Below are 18,237 nucleotides of genomic sequence, written 5' to 3'. Positions count from 1 at the left end.
CACTCAAAGCGCTTTTACACTACGAATTACATTCACACACATTCATACGCTGAATGGCTACAGGGGCTAGCATGCAAGGTCCCAACCTGCCCATCAGAGGAAATCTAATCATTCACACACATTCACACTGATGGCACAGCCATCAGGAGCAATTCAGGGTTAAGTATCTTGCACAAGGACACATCGACATGCAGACTGGAAGAGCCGGGAATCAAACCGCCGATTAGTGGACGATCCGCTCTACCTCCTGAGCCACAGCCACCCCTTTTTGACAGTTGTCTGTCAAAATGAGGTGTAAAGAGGTGACCATGCAAGTGAAGAAGATAATAATGAGACTGGAAAAAAGCAAAAACCTATCAGAGATATCAAAGATAGTTGGTTTGCCAAAACCAACATTTGGGTTCTAAAAAAGCAGGTGTGCACAGGAAAACTAGAAAAAATGTAGATTGAGAAGCACAGGCCTTGTGGATGAGCAGAAAATAATTTGCATGGTGAAGAAAAACCCCTTAATGACTGCAAAGCAAGTCAAGAATGCTCTCCAGGATGTTGGCGGACATGTTTCCTTGTCAACGATCAAGAGAACATTTGATGACCAGACAAACCCCCGGTGAGCCTCAAAGACAGAAAAAGAAAGTGGTAGAACTCTGGAACAAAGTTCTATGGACTGATGGAATAAAAATAAACCTCTATCAAAATGAAAGAGGAAAGAGGAAAGTGTGGAGAATCTCATCTGTCAAACATGGCGTTGCTTATGTTACAGCTTAGGCATGTATGGCTGCCAATGGAACTGGCACACTGGCATTTATGATGATTTCAATGCTGACATCTGAAGCCCTAAACTTTTGGCACTATATGTTAAAAGGGCTATATCTCCCTTTTGTTTCCATTAAATGTATGCTGAATTAGCTAGTAGCAGTTCATGTTTGCATTGTACCCATGGATGTAGAGACAACTATCACTGGATAAAACCCAAACTGAAAAACCTGATTATTCTCAGGAAAGTTTTGATATCTTTTTTCTAAGATTTCTAAGCAGATTTATGGATATTTATTCACAATACACATCAGCGTTGATGATGTCACAGGGGAGTTACACTGCATCTAAAAACATGTATCATGTCTGTGTGTGTTTAGATATGACTGAGTTATGACTCAAGGGAGTGTGATTTTTAACGTAAATCGTGCCTCACAGTTTGAAAACCTCTGATTTAGGAGAAATAACAATACATCATGGTGTCTGGCTTTTACAGATGAATGTATGTCCCCGTCTTGCCTTATAGTGTATCTACGGGGCTGTAAATCATTTTTCCTGGAGAGCTGCAGGGGCTGGACCTATCCCGCATACATAGAGCTAATACACTACAACTAACCTACCTGTCTTTGAACACGTCAGTTTGGAAATACTTCTGACTCCAACATACTCTTTTTATTCTCTCTTCTCTACAGCTGGGAGGACTATAGCCGTTACATATGCACACATTTATTGTACACACAGTCCAGTCTCTCACCGTTGGGACTGTCAGGAGAGGACCAGGTGCCGAAATATTTGGGCAGATGGTTCTGGAGCTCAAGAAGACATGGATCACAGCAGTCCTCTGCATATACCTAGGACACACATACACACACAGTCATCATCATCATCAAACTATAATGTATATACAGGTGGATACTGTAGATATATATACATTTTTTTTATTATTAAACAATTGTTTTATTAATTCTTCAGTCTGCTGATTAGTTTTTGGATTATACAATTAATTGTTTAGTCTATTAAATGTCAGTAAATACAGAACATTTCCATCACAACTTCCAAGAGCCCAAGGTGATGTATTAAGTATTGTTTGGTCAGACCAACAGTCCAAAAGATATTACAGTTGCAAGGATTATCTATTTGAAGCACTCAACATATGAACAGATGGGTGTTTGTTGGATGATTGTTGAAGGCATCAATAAATTCCTATAATTTCAGCGCTAACACAGGATATATTAAGTATGATTTAATTTTTTATCTTTATGAGCTGATAAGAACACAATTCTAAAAACACTGAGCAATCATAATTTAAATATTCAGCATAAAATAAAGTATTACAGGCAGCTTCATTTGTTAAATATGTCTTCTTATTCTGAACTATGTATATAGCATAAAATAAATACATTGCTTGTGTAGGACTTTTGTCCCTGTGTGGGGTGCCAGGTCAGTGTGTGATGTGTGTTGGGATTAAGTTTTATTGGTTTGGTCAAGAGACAGGACATGATGCCATGACTCACTCCTGTTTGTTTGAGAGTTGCTGAGGCTGACAGCGTTGCTAAGCTGTAAAGCAAACACTGAAGCTCTAAAGCAGCAGACACACATGTTGCTCTGTGTGCCTGCGTAGAACCACACGGCATGTCTGATATCTATACTGATTATTAAGAATTTCTCCATCCATTCGTCTTTGACACATGATTATCCTGAGGACGACACCAGATCCCAGAGCCTATCCCACGTTTCTTTTTTTTAAAGATGTGTTTTTACTTTCTGCCAGCATGACCTGTCATTTATATGAGTTCATATTAAGTTATAATCTATCAGCGACAAGTCAAAAATCAGCAGATAAATATCAGTCTATGTTTGGTATGTACTGTATGTGGTCGTGCTGAGGTTCTGTAAAGGCATGTGAGTGTCGGAATGTGTCTTACACTTTATGTTGAGTGTGCTGTTAAACAAGTCAGTTACACACTTCAATTCAATTCAATTTTATTTATAGAGCGCCAAATCACAACAGAAGTTATCTCAGGGCACTTTTCACATTGAGTCTAGACTGTACTCTTTATTTTATTTCTGTTCCCAGAGTCAAAACTAAACATGGAGAAGCAGCGTTCAATTTTTATGCTCCACATATCTCGAACAAAGTCCCTGAAAACTGCAGGTCTGCTGCAACTCTCACTTCATTTCTGTTTCCCACTGCTTTTAAACCAAATTTGGGGGTTAATATCTTACAATGCACTGTAACTTTTACTCTCCTGTTTTATCTGTCTTCTTCTATTTTCTTTGCATTTCCAATTGAACACTTTGTAATTGTATTTAATTGTCTTTTATATTGTCTCGTGTTGCTTTTATATTCTGTCTTGATGCATTTTATGCTCTATGTAAAGCACTTTGAACTGCCTTGTTGTTGAAATTCATTATTATTCATTTTTCTTTCTTTTGTCTCTCTTTTCTCCTTCATGGTAAAATATATAAATACTGTGAGAATGCTAGAAGTAAATCTATGTTGAGTATGTGTAAGACTATACAGCTTCAGGTTCTCATGTGTGTGTATTACCATGCTGTAAAACTGCATCTCTCGTGGACCTCTTGGTGGAGGCTGAAGCTGCTTCAGGACTGTTCCATCTGGATGCTGCAAAATACCTGCAAACGAACACAAAGATGACGATCAAAACAAGGATTCTGGTGCTTAAAATAATAAAAGAACACTACAATAACAGCTGACAAAAGGACAGTCACAGTCATTTCGCTTCATTTTTGGAAATTTAGTGGTTTCACAGTAACTGTATGTGTACCTTTGTACATTTGTGCTTATGAAAGGAAGATCTTCAAATTTGTCCAGTCTTTTATTGCTTAAAACTGAATGACATATGAGTGAGTTAACCTTTAATGTAGATAGGACAATGATATATTGTAGATCTCCATGAGCGGTCAATGAGAAATTCAACTCTGCGGTCATTAGCCAACAGCCAGGCTACATTTACACTGCTGGACAAACATCAGCCTTTGTTTGCAAATCCAATCTGATTTATGAACATGTAAATCAGGGCCTGTATTTCACGTATCTCAGAGTAGGACATTACTCCTGACTGGGACTAGTAGTAGAACCATTTCAACATTCTTACGTTCGACAGTGATGACTTGAGTCTGTCACAACCAACAATTTTAGCAGAATAAATCCAAATTTATTCAGGCTTCCAGCGCAAAAATAATACACAATTAATTTAGTTCCACACTACATCAGGTGAAAAAAGCTGCACATATTTATCATAGGCATTGTCAAAAGGTGTGATTGGACAGGACAATAGTCTCATTTCACACAGACAAGTCAAAATTTTCCACTGAATTAGGAGTGTTTTTGCTATAGGTAAAGCATGATTCCTAGAGAGGGATTCTGATTTGCCTCATAAAGTCCTTATATCACATATCTGCTGATGTGACTTTAATGTAAATGCAATGCAATTATTTCTTTGTGCAGGCCACACCACATGTTATTATTCTTAATGGAGACCCAGCCATTACCCAAATACTGTCCATTATTTGAGAATTTACAGTAATTTATGGTCAATAACTCATTCATTTTTCATTGTTTTGTGTTTTATTGAATGCGTTTTGGCATGAGTTTAAATTTTTGATATTTTCAGGAAGATCACCTAAAGTTAGCCATATCTTTTCCTTTACTTGTAAGGCTTCTTTGAGTGTAAAAAGAAAGATGCTGCGAGGAAAAGATGAGTCTTCTGTTACATCATCACACGCTGATTACAGATAGACTGAATGAACCTGCAGTGGAAAGGATTAGTCTGCTCTTCGGCTGATCTCTACATTCTTCTAAGAACACACAGACGTACAAACACACATATGAAAATGCCTAACAATATACAAAACCTCCACACACACACACACACACACACACACACGTAAAAATAACCAGCACGCAAAGGAAGGAAGGGAGGGAGGGGTGGGGTGGTGATGTGAGCCTGGGGGTAGACATCTGGCCTGTGTCTATACGGTCATCAGTCGCAATCCTGAGACCGATGAAGAGGCAGTGCCATCCCTTTACTGTACAGCTACTGATGCAATGCTTCTAAATGAATGGTGGTTGAGGTGAATTTCCCTCCTTCACTGTGAAGCACTTTGGGTATCAAAATAAAGTGCTATATAAGTATAAGTATATAATGCATTATTATTATTATTATTAAAGACAGTGGAAGATCAAACCTGTGTGTGTCACTATAATTCTACAGGAGCATAAGCACTACACTATCCACCATCAGTCCAATCCACAAGCCCCATTCAGACAGGATGGACATCACAGTGGGAGGTGGGAAATGAAAGATTTCTCTGTTTTCTTCTGTATCAAAGTAATCCAGTGATAGTTGTCTGTACATCCATGGCTACACTGCGAACAGGAACTGCTAATAGCTAATTCAGCAGGCTTTTAATGGAGCCAATTTACCAAAATGTAACATGTCTTAAAGAGAACAGCAGTACCTACCTGTAGCTGACATTACAACAGCACATTTGATGAGCTTTTATGAGGTCTTGCTCTCCTGATGGTTTTATTTTTTTTTTTTTTAGCATGTTTCCATCTTTCAGACCAGGAGAAACATTTTTGACTTCCTTCATTTTCACACAAAAGTCAAATTTAACACTGAGCAGGTAAAATATAATAGAAGAAGGAAAAAAAAACATAGAGATCCACTTTAAAATACAAGGATGTCCCTCTTTAAATGACAGGAGGAGCAGCGAAAAAGTAAAAGTATTATTATTATTATTGTTATTGATGCATTAACATAAGCATGTTCTTGCAGGTTGAGGTGGAGCTAATTTACAACTACTACTGAACTACTAATTTGAAACATACAGGCTATTTGGATATATTCAGATCTTTTATTGCACTTGTTTTGATGTACACATACAATTAAAGATGTTGTTGTTTTTATGTTTGGTCTGACATTTTGTCATGTTTTATACTCTGGTCCTGAAGAAAATACATTTCATTTTAACTGTTTTTTTTATTTTTTATTATGATGATAGTAAAATAAACTTCAACTTGGCTGACATAGCGTAAAATTTAAATACTCAAGTCAAGTACTAATACCTCAAAACTGTACTTGAAAATGTACTAAAATCATTTTCACCACTGCAGAAGTATACTGTATACTCATGTTCACTCCACTTACTCATTTTTCTGTTTCATTTACTGACAAAAGGTGCCGAACAATATTGAAGGAATTTCTGACTGACCCTGTTGCTTTGTAGTTACGTGAGTCAGTGAGCTTTCCTAATCTTTCAGCAGCAGTTGAGCAGAGCTGTTCAGCTAAAAGGAAAAAAATTGTCTTCACCTGAAATACCAGCAGAGTCTGCTCAATGGAAAACACATGTTTTCAGTACAGTACAACATATGAATAGTATCACTGTGGAGCAGGTTGTTGTAGATGTAGTTCACAGGGAAGTAAATTTGTGTGATGTGAATGGCTTTCAGAGGAAAAAAAAAATAAAATAGACTCAGCGCTCACTTTGAGAGCTGGCCATATTTACTCCAACCAAAGCACGCAGATGAGAAGAAATCACAAATGAAGGCTGAGGTACAAAGGCAACAGCACAGTCCTGAAAGACAACATACCTCAGGAAACCAGTGCTCATTGCTCTCCTATGCTATGCTATGTGCTATGTGAGGAATTGCAATATATGTGACCCACCAGCAATAAAGACTTTCATCTGCTTATATGTTTTTTCTTGACCCACTGTGATCTCACATTACAATGGTAGCTGAGAGAAAGAGTTACATTTGTGTTGGATAGTTTGCCCCAGTCTAAATATATCCAAATATAAAACTGAATTTGACGTCAACACTATTCTATCAAAATGAATCATGTTTATTTGGAAAGCTGCATGAGGCTCGGCCCTGATCATTTTGCTTTCCTTGTTTCCCCAAATCTCTACAACGAAAGTTTATTCTGGTTTTATGGCCTTATTTGTGTTGTTTTTGAATGCTGGTTGTGTGGTTGGATGTTTCTTGTTCTCGGGTCTCAATCTCAATGAGAGACTACCTGATGAAATCAAGTTAAATAAATAAATAAGAGTTAGCATGACCTATAGAGCTGCATTTATGGTAAATACAGCAATGACAGTAATTTCCCTTCAAGGATGAGTTAGCCTATGAGTAAACATAAACTCAACCGATTAGACAATAAGTAAGTCATTCAACTTCCTGCTCATTCCAGCCAGTCAGTGGGCAAGAGAGATCATCAGCTGACCAGCTTGTCAATTAACCACGCTGTGGGTGTCACTTGTGACAAACCATACACACAGTCAGCTGACCTGATGAGACTCTAGTCCTGATTGATGACATGAAAGAGACAGAATGAAAACTTGGTATTTTATATGTATATAACTATATCTAATAAGTGATGGGAGTGTCTGTGTTTATCCTACATATCTAGATATATAATATAAGGAACTTTTATGATGGCACAGTTAAGTTAAATTGAATTGTAAATATAGAAAAAAATGATTTAACAGATTTTATTACCAGCACTGGTCACCAGTAAAAGGATAATTATAGTTTGGGTTGGGTTTTATCTTTGTATCTTTTCTACTGCTTCTGACAACACTGTACTAGAGTGTAACTGATGAATCAGCAGGCTGATACAACGCTGTAAAAACGTCCTGCTCAAAATATGTCTTCATTATTATTCTTTAAGAACCAAATTAAAAGGGATCCTTATCAAATGTTATGTGTTTATTAAAATCAAACGTTATTAGTACTGGTTTTCCAGCCCATATCATTCAAACCACAGCCAACAATCCTTTGCAGGTTCTTTTAGAATCTAATGCAGAACTGACTGGCAATTATTTTGAAAATTGTAGCTTCCAGGTAGACCTCTTGGAGTCATGCCCCGCCTTCAACATGAAGAATCAATATGAAGCAGCGGACAGGTTAGGTCTGCACAAAGCCGGACTTTCACCTTTGCCTTTCTGTCTTGCATCAGACACTATAACTACATTATGATCCGAGCTCACGCAGACCAGTGCAGAACAGTGCTCCTATGGAAACAGTTTTCAAGTCAGTGTTGACTGAGTTTCATAACCACTGGGCCTTTTCTAACTTATTAAACCCAAGGTGATAGTTTTATCTTAAAACATTTGTTATCTAAAAGGGCCCACAATTAAAAATGATCAAATAGCTTTTCAAGTTGAGTATAAACACACACACACTGATGCACATGTAATATTTAAAATATATCTGAGGGGTCTGTAATAGTTAGCTTGGTGTCTGTGGGTTTTCTGGTATCATGAAGTTGGCTCACTATTAACTGGGGTAGATCACCATGGTAACCTATGCTGTGGCTAACCAGCACCAGAGCAGGTTCAAATCAGAACACCCGATCAAAACATGTTAACTATTGACCAATCAGATCAGTGCAAATAATAAGTATAGCCACTGTAACCTTTTATTAGAAGAAGTCAGCACACACTATTAATTATCTCAGCAATTAAATCTAACACTTGAGCTTCAGCTAGGGGCCAGGGGCCCATCTCACAAAAGCAATTTGCAAGAACTGCTTCCACACTGATCACCAACTGTGCATCTCTTTTCACAAATGACTGTCAAAAAGTATCTAACATTTGCAAGTCCTACAGTCCTCTTGCACGCTCATGCATGAGTTAGTAAGTATGGTGTTAAATGTGATTCATTTGATTAGTTTTGATTACTTAAATGATTACAAGAACACACATGACAGTGTGCACACACCTGCAGGGGAGATGGTGTATGGATTTCCACAGGGAGCATGCTAGAACCTAAAGTATTCCACTCATGGTGCATGTGATCGGCTTGTAGTTAAGAACCCTGCCTCTTTCATGTGAACAGGCTCATAGCTGGAAAATCAAGTTAGCTGAGTTAATCAATAACCAGCTTTGTGATGTTAGTTATCCAGGATCACCAGTGTTAGGCTGTGTGAAGCCAGGTAACCTAAAGACTAACTTGGACTCACTTCATGGTACACCTCCATACGTGTCCTTCACGTCCAACAGCTAACACCCAAAAAGTGGGCTAACCTTCACAAAGTACAGTAGAGCAAAGTGTAATCACTGCACTAATAGAATTTAATGCATAGAGTCCATCTAACATGACCAAACAGTATCAGTCAATGTGTCTAACTCCAGTAAAAATAAGTTAAAACATATTGTACATGACAACATCATTTTTGATCTGACCTTTCACTAAGAAATATCACAAAATGCCTCATTTTAAGAAAATAAAGTAGATGTTTTTGTCAGTCTAGATCATGAAATAATGGTGGTTTTTCTTTCTTTTCAGACTCAATAAGACAAGAACAAATTTTACCCAACCATGTTCGTAGGAAGTAAAAGTAGCACTTAAGCACTACTCTGGAGAACGCCATGCTGTGCCTAAACTGTGACCATGACCACAGCTTGCAGCGGCCCACACGTGTACCTGCTTATTAGCACTGACCAAGACAGAGGGCACAATGTGGCAAAGCAACATCTTAAGCACATAATGAATGGAGATTATAGCTGCATTTCTTTCATTCCCGACAGGATTCCTGACAGTGTAAATGCCTTTACACTCTTATTTCATAACGTGTGGCAACTTGTGATGATAACTGAAACTAAAATGTATGCATACTGTTGTCTTATATTAGAAAAAAGGCTCTCAGTAACTTATAAAAGCAATATTTAGGTCAGGTAAACCTTTAACTACTTTTCCCCTCTCTAATATCCTCTCTACTTTAGGGGCAGAAACAGACTTACATTACTTTTTATGTGTATCACATATTCAGAATAGATTTTTTTACCATGAGTCACAAAAAGCCAAATACTCTTGAACATGTTGAAAATGCCACATGTATTTAAAAAGACATATAAGACCATTTTCACACCTATCTATTTATATGACCACTTTCACACCATTTTCACACCTTATATTACTTTTATATTTGGATGTTATTTCAGTTTCTACAGCCTCTTATCTAATCTAGATGTGTGATTAGATTGTGTGTATTTTAACTCTGTAAATACCTAATTTCTCCACAGGTAGAGCAGGGCAATAAAATGATCTCGATATGGGATAACAGTGAAAGTAATGTTGATTACAATGATAAAGGACATTTTTAACTTGATATGGATAGATCTAAGAGCCTATCACACAGCAGAAATAAACACGACAGCAAGCCAGTCAGTCTGCAGTTTTTGGCTTGCACATCAAAGTACACGCCCATTTCCTACCGCAAAGTAAATGAAGAGGATGTCCTCTGGAAAAGAATAAAAACGTTTTAACGAGGCAAGCTAATTTGTTATTGTAGGTTATACAGATAAAGCATGTTTGCAAAGTTAAATGTTTACTACTCTAAAGTTCAACTAATGAACCCTCTGGTTTTATTATCAGGATACTCTTCAAACTGGCAGCATTATCAAATTATATATTGTGATAAATATCGATAATGATCAATATGGAAAAAATGATCGTGATCATATTTTTTGCCATATCGCCCAGCCCTATCCACAGTTATCAGAGTTTCATCTTGTATTGTGTACTCCGCTCATGATTCTAATGATAATGCTTGTATTTTTGAACTGCCTCTTTTACATGAGTGTGCTCAGAGCTGGACTGGAAAAACCCAGAGTTAACAGAACCAGTTGATAACCAGCTTCATGATACTGGATCACTGACGTTAGGCTCAGTGAAGCCAGGCAGCTCAAAGAGAGCAAGACTGTGTTGAACTGCTCTGTAGGCCTGTGTAAACCAGACTGTAAAAAAAATAATGGACGTATCCACGGTGATGTCACCCACTGGTTTGAAGCCTTGAGTTTGGCATTTTGGCCGTTGCCATTTTTGGAGCCAGAAATTAACCATATTTGGACAAGAGGGTGGAGCTGCTAGCGTTAGCTGCTAGCTTGGTTAGCACAGTGCATTTACAGCCTATGGTTAACTGTGATAATGCTAATGTTAATTTTGGCTAGCAAAAACAGGCTTAAGACAAAATATACTTAGCAGAAAAACTAAACATCTGAGTCCTTAGAGGGTGTTTTAGTACAACCAAACACTGAACAAGACTTTTTTAACCTAGTAAAATTTTACAATTAACTTTCATCAACTGAAAACACACTAAACTAGTGACAGCTACGTCTATACTCCTTATCTAGGGTTATGATATGTAACGAACGTAGCCAACATTGTCGCCGTGGCAGCGACTTGTCAATCACAAGGTAGCCACGCACTAAAGCATACGCTGCTTTATCGTCTATTTTACTCTAAATGGGACCGTAATTTATAAAATGAACATCATGCTGTATTGAAGAAAACTTAAAACTAGCGATTGACCATAAACTTATTGGGAAAATGTTTACTGAAGTAATAAATCAAGTGAGAAGTAGAGTCATTTTCTCATAGACTTCTATACAATCACGCTTCTTTTGGCAACCAGTGGAGTTGCCCCCTGCTGGCAGTTAGAGTGCAGGTTTAAGGCACTTCGCATTGGCTTCACTTTTCAGAGCTGGAGCTTCCTGCTTCGCTCAAACAGAGCAGGGGGAGGAGAAGAGAGAAGGATCATTTTCAGGCAGCAGCAATACAAGCTGAACAGGATTCCAGAGCATGTTCACACTCTTTGTGGAGATTAAAAGTTACTGCTGGCTGAGTCTCAATACTGTGTCAATACTACTTTTTCCTGCCTGTTAGCTTCAACTGATGCAACCTGTGTTAATGATTAGTCATTACCAAGCCCAGAGAGAAACTAAGATAAGATCATTCAACATTACTGTCAGAAATACTGTAACAATGCTTCACTGAATGCTTCTTTCTACTTTCATTTGGGAGGAGACATTCAGACAAAAACATCATCACAGAAATATTCATGGATTATAGAGATACCTTGCCAGTATTGCACACATTCAGATTATTGATGTGGTTTATGATTTTGATTCTTTATCAATTCCTTTAACAAAAACTTTCTGACGAATCATTGTACTGGAAATGACATTTTATTGCTTAATTTCTGTTAAGCAAAATGGTAAATGGTAAAAATGGTAAATGGACTGCATTTATATAGTGCCCTTCTAGTCTTCCGACCACTTTAGGTTACATATCAACATTCACCCATTCACACACACATTCATACACTGATGGCAGAGGTTGCCATGGCATCATCAGGACATTCACACACACACACTCAAAGGCACAGCCTTCGGGAGCAATTTGAGGTTCAGTATGTTGCCCAAGGACACTTTGACATGCAGTCTGGAGGAGATGGGGATCAAACCACTGATCTTCCATTTAGTGGATGACCCACCCTACCTCCTGAGCCACAGCCGACTACAGTAAACTGCTTTATTTAGGGGATCTTACAGCATATGCAGGGGTCCACAGACATTTCAAGCTGTGATCTGTCATTTTACTTGTTGCTTTGAAAAAAGTGTATGCCAAATGAAAGTCATGTAAAGCTAACAATTGGAGGCCAGTACTGTATACTTGAGAGGAAATCAGAAAGGAATAAAGGTTAGAGACAGGTTAGAAGGGTGTCATCTTAATTTGAGGATCCTCAGCTGGCCACCAAATTAGAGAAGTGAGAAAATGTCATGACGTTATCTGTGGAATATGTCTGTAAGCAACAAGAGAAAGCTGAAACGCCCATTTGTAAGATATATAAACCAACTGTGAATGCTCTATGATGAGCCTTTTTCTATGTAACCCCACTTGTGTGTTGCACTGTGAAACGCTCCTTCTTGTACAAGAAAATAAATTCAACTTAAACTTTGACACTTCAGATCCAGTCTCCATTATTAAAGGTCATTAAGAAGAAATTCGTTTAACACCCACATTTGAGAAGCTGAAGCCTGAGCATGTTTGCCAATTTTACATTAAAGTTCTGTCTATCAACTAATTCATTAGTGGCAGGCATGAGGAGAAGAACTGAGAGTGGTGCAGTCCAACAATTTTGAGTAACTAGACAATTAGAATCTAGTTCAAGTGACTCTTGATTCCCATCTTTACTCTAGAGATGCACCGATCCAATACACAGGATTGGTATGGATGCAGGTCTCAACCATGACATGACTGAACCACATTATATATAGTTTCTTTGTCAGTGTCATTACTAAATTCTGTGTTTCCGCTATCAGTTGCATTCATGGTCAGTACTCTGTATCAGCAGATACCCCAAGTTGAGGTACTTCAGGTGCTCTATTATAAAAATGGCTCAACCTATCATCTTTTGTTTTAAATCATCCCTGAAAAGGCGGGGCCAATGCTGACGTGGAGTGGACCATTTGGGAGTTCTCTACATCATGATATTTATATAGCCTAGATGGTACGCCCACCTCTCCCAGCCTCCACCTTTGGGTGTGAAGAGTCTGTGAAACCGCCTAGCCTGCTTGCACTCATTTTCAAATATATACTGATCGAGACAGTTTTAGCTTCAGCAGCTAACAGCTGCTAACAGCAGAACTTACCTGCTGGAGAGACTCTGTCTGTGACTGTCTGTGGGAGGAAGAGCTGCTGGCAGCCACAAAAAACAGAAATCCTCTTCACCTTTCACAGCTCTTTAACTCTGCGGCTGTCTTTTCCTGCAGTTATCAGTTGTCTTCAACTGTGTCAGTGATAAAACCAAACAGCCAATCTGATCAAACAGCCACCATCTATTCTATCCCTGCCTCCAAAGTCTCAAAAGTCAGCCTGATGAGCGAGCGTTGAGAAGTTGCGGGCGCATGGGGAGGGTTGAGCTTGTGCTCGTCACAGCCCTGTGCTCATGGGACCACAGTTGTGCACACAGAGCAGAAATGTTCTCTTGTGAGGATGCTTTTCCGCTCGTAGATGTTCTGTGGGCTTGTATCACGTGCACCGTTACTGAACTTGTCCACTGATGAGCAGCAGCGGACCACAGCTCTGCAGCTCTGCTCCACAGCGAACAGTCACAGATGGAGAGATTTCCTCCAGCAGGTCAGTGCTGCTGTTAGCTGCTGAAACCAAAACTGTCTTCATCTATCCATTAAAGGAAGGAATCTCTATCTGTATGTCTGTGTGTCCTTCGCATCTCTTAAACCGTTCATCACATCGACTCCACACTTGGAAGGTGCATCGCTGGGGAGAAAACGGAGTGCTGTGTTGAATTTGGGGCAATTTGGACATGTGGCATGATAAATATATAAGCTAGTGATTGACAGAAATACGTTATTTTCTGATTGTTTCACAGTGGTCATGTTCTAAAGCACAAATAAACAACCATCAAACACTCAACAGGTGGTTTACTGTGGAGACACATGCTCTTTTGGTGTAATTTCAAACATGCGACACGTTTAATATTAATAAGCTATGAATAAGCGAACAGCAAGCCACTCAATCCATGTCTGAGTGCAGCGATACAAACACCATCACATCACAGCGGGGCGGGGCTTCTAGGCTCAGACTCAACTCCACAATTGGCAGGTGTACTGCCGAGGGCCAAAGGAAGCGCGGTGTCGAGTGTGAAGTTATTTGGACACGAGACACATTTAATAAACTCCGAATAAACAAGTGAACAGCAAGCTGCTCGTCTCTGTGTCTGAGTGCAGCGGGGACTTTGGTACAAACACCTTCACAGCACAGGAGGGCGGGGCTTCTGGGCTGTGATGAATCCCCCTCAATTAAAACTGCCTGAGAGAGAAGAACGAGCGCACACACAGGAGGAAAAAACAGAGACGCAGGCAGTAAAAAAAAAAGCCAATAGAAGCACAGACAAATTTAATTGGCAGCAGAATCAACCAGTGGAAGACCATGAACTGCTTATACAGTTCAACCTCATTTTAGTCTTAGTGGTGAAGTTTCTGTCTAGATTTAAACTATTTAATGTATCAAATCCTTATTTTAATTGATTGATATATATATATATATAGTTCTCAAGAAATAATAAGAAATCTGCCCACTCGGAACAGGCATGTTTTGAACGGTTACTGAACTAGTGTGAAAATTATCCAAGTTAAACACAGACAGGTTGATTTAAAAATGACTTCTGGCTTGATTAAATGTTGTCACACTGGTTGTCTTCCTCTCATCATTATTATTATTATTATTATTATCATTATTATTATTATCATCATTTTTCTCCGGCCAGGGGATGTCACTGAGCAAGAGAAGTGGGTTACACTTCAGCTGATTTTCACTTTCTGATGTGTCGGGGAAAATCCCCAAACTCATGTGCTGACGCGGTTATGCTACAGTGGTTACCATATGATCTTACATGAATATATACAGTAGCAGCAGTGCTAAATCAGATCACTTCTTTAACAGTTCATGATCAGTACATGGATTAACTGGTAGTGCATCTTTTGAATTCATGCTAGAACATAGAACTATCACACACACAATCCTGTGGTCTACTTTGTTTTCACACCACAAACGAACCGCACCAGAGTTTGGTTGGAAGCCACCTGAGACCCAGCAGAGTTCACTTTTCACACACACAGCTGGATTTTTGTTTGAACCACACTGAACAAGACATGATCACCAACCGTGGAGCCGGAAAATGCAGCATGACAATGGATACTACCATCATATTTGTTAATAAGTTTTTAATAACTAAGTTATATAATGGTTGTATACACCAAGCATGTTTGGACCTGAACTCTGGAGTTTGATTCCCTCTGTTCACCATGCTGAAGACAGACGTATTCTGACTCCCTCCCACACCAAAAGCCACAGCCTGACCTCATGGATGGCAAATACCAAAATTCAGACAAATAAACAAGCTACTTCTTAGTTCACATAATCTTGATTTTAAGTGCTGGTAGGCCTGTAATTAAACACAGTAAATACAGATGAACCAAATGCAAAGAAAGTAAATTTAGCTCACACAATAGAAAACAATGCATACACTACAGAGGAGGCTAAAAGGTTGCTAAAAAAAGAGAAGACCTCGGCCAAAACATTTCTGTGGAGGGACAGTTTTGTCCTGACTGACTGCAGGGAAGTCATCAAGGCAGCTGACTGACCAGCAATGACTCATCCATCTGAGACTGCACTGTAACTTTATCATGCACAATCAATTCAACTCAACATCTCACCTGATAACAGAGAATGGAGGCTTTGATAACATCAGGTGTACAGTGCGCACGAGCGTGAGCGTGCGTGAGAGAAGACTGGAGAAAGAGCATGGAGCAGGGATTCAACAGCCACTGATCCACAGATGAGCACAAATTAAGAGCTGTAGATGTAGTGCACGGACTAATACGGGAGGAGGTAGTTGGTGTACATTAAGTAGTGACATTGTTATCGTTACTGAGAGTGACAGAGTAAGATAACCTAGCCCATATTCACAGCTGCATGAAACCTACATCATATGCATGCTCCCTCATTTATGAAAAAAAAATCATCACACTGAATTTTCATTTTTAAAAAATCTCCAAAAGTGTTCTTGCTGACAGCACACATATCTGGTAGAGCACAAACACTTTCTAAATTGATAAGTTGTCACCCACAGTTTGGTTCAAGATGTATCATACAGTAGAGCTTACTGATAATTCATTTTTAGGTTCCCACAACCTCTTTCCAATTACACACCATGGGTGGACGGAACAAACAGTATGCTAAAGGTTGTGTGTTTATATAGATAAGAAACTGAATGGTGGGTTCAGTCATCTGTAGGCGTGATAAGCAAACGCACATTCAGTTGCCAGATTCAAAGGAAGTCATGTTTTGCGACAGGAGGTCTGATAGAAGCTTCTGTCACAAAAGTCTTGTCCAGTTTACTTACCCACTTTATCCACTCCATACTTGTGACCCGCCACCTGATGTGACAGCGGGACGCAGCCGTTCAGGTGAGCCTGGACCTGTGGCCCCTGAGGTCGCTGGTCGCTCTTCTCTTTGGCGGGGGGGCCGCCGGGGAGCCGCGAGGTCAGGCTGACCCCAACAGCGGCAGAGCTGGGGGTCAGTTCCAGTCTGCCGAGAGCTAGAGAGGACTCCATCATCACTTGATGCTGAGTTGTTGACATTTTTTTTTAAATTAAAAGGGGGCAAAAAACGCACAAAGTCTTTGTCCAAGAAAAATATAAAATAATAAAGTAAATGATGTGACTGTATCGATTCACATACTGTTATTACGTAAGCAGAGAATGCAGCCCCGCAGACAAATTCAACAAACTGTTTGGGCGTGAGGTTGAGAAGCCTTCATGGAAATGGTTCAACCCAGATGAAAGCAGCACAGCAGCCTCGCTAGTGTTCGCTGTTTTCCACCAACGACAACCAGCACATTGACGGACAACCACGCTGTCGTGTCGCCCGCTGTGTACGGCGGTGAAGCAGAGCTCCCGAACAAGCGCTAATTCAATGATTTTCATATCTTGAACAGCAGCATAAATACATCCTGGCCACATCCCACTTCCTACCAGTGTCAAAACCAGCAGAGCCAAGCCCTATTTCCGTTCACATATTCCAAAATAAAACCGACTGAGCCGTATAGATAATGCAGCGTTCCACGGTAATGCTAAAGACTGAGAATGCTGTTGCTAGTAATAACTCAGCTGTCGTCTTTTCTTAGAGTTACTAACTAATACGACCCAACACATGGTTATTTCAAATCAAAACTTATATATTTGGCGTCTTCACTGTGAAGGGAAATCATCCAACCTCCGGTCTTATGTTCGTGCAGTTCAGCTACCTTGACGCAGCTGCACTTCCTCGCTTCAGAGGAGTAAATACTGTTGTCTCTTAGTAATGTTGATGTTACGACACAGTCAGGAGAGATATCCAGTTCTAGTCAGCAAATGCAGAAGCAGGCGGGGCGAACGGAGACAATTAAATACCGAATTTGCATACAGAAGCTATCCAGTCCAGGTTTTGATTGCTAACTTATCGATACTGTCTCTTTAGTTGCTAAACAAGCCCTTCTTCCTCGCGTCACAATATCGCAAAGCACCGGGACATCACACACGCCGTACAACCGGGACCTATCCACTGACGATGAGCACAAAACCGACATATTGTTGCCTTTAAATCCATGATATTAAAAGAGGTCGGTGGAGTCCTCCTCAGCCACAGATATCCAGGTCAGTGTAGGCGGTTACCTCTCTACGTAACGAACAGCGCACAAAGCCTCCTACACGTTTGCGACACTTCCCATTACTGTCGCAAAACATACCTTTTCAAACACTTTTCAGCACTCTTGTATTGGTTTGGGATTTGGGTTTGCCACTGTTGTAAAGTGCTTATGTCATGACCCAGCGAGCGTATATGTGTGAAATAGAGATTAATAGAGATGCATTGTGTGCCCTCAGTTACCTTGACAGTTCAGTCCAGTATTTCCATTCTACTCATTTGTAATATTTCGTCCTACCTTGTGAGATCAGATACACTTAAATGATCAAATTAAGGGCATCATTACAAGAAACAAAGGAAAAGAAATTAGGAACAATATAATAATTTCCAAAAACATGTTGGAGGAAGACCGCACACAGTACTTGTTCGTTTCATCAACTTCTTTTTTATTTAAACAGCAC

At 39.5% G+C, this 18,237-nt stretch overlaps 1 protein-coding gene across 1 annotated transcript in view; it reads right to left on the bottom strand.

The window, feature by feature from the left end:
• ipmkb (inositol polyphosphate multikinase b) overlaps positions 1 to 17,878 on the bottom strand; it is a 31,201-nt gene extending 13,323 nt beyond the window's left edge. Inside the window, exons 1-3 of the mRNA XM_042397975.1 lie at positions 16,497 to 17,878; positions 3,305 to 3,390; positions 1,508 to 1,604 (exon numbers count right to left, since the gene is read on the bottom strand). Of these exons, the coding sequence (XP_042253909.1) occupies positions 1,508 to 1,604; positions 3,305 to 3,390; positions 16,497 to 16,734 (421 nt within the window). The 5' untranslated portion in view covers positions 16,735 to 17,878. The remainder of the gene's footprint in view (positions 1 to 1,507; positions 1,605 to 3,304; positions 3,391 to 16,496) is intronic.
• Positions 17,879 to 18,237: the final 359 nt, after the last annotated feature.

This window comes from Thunnus maccoyii, chromosome 20 (assembly GCF_910596095.1).
Source record: "Thunnus maccoyii chromosome 20, fThuMac1.1, whole genome shotgun sequence".
Classification (NCBI taxonomy): domain Eukaryota; kingdom Metazoa; phylum Chordata; class Actinopteri; order Scombriformes; family Scombridae; genus Thunnus; species Thunnus maccoyii.
The sequence above is the reverse complement of the archived record's forward strand: the minus strand, read 5'-3'. Positions and strand labels throughout refer to the sequence as shown.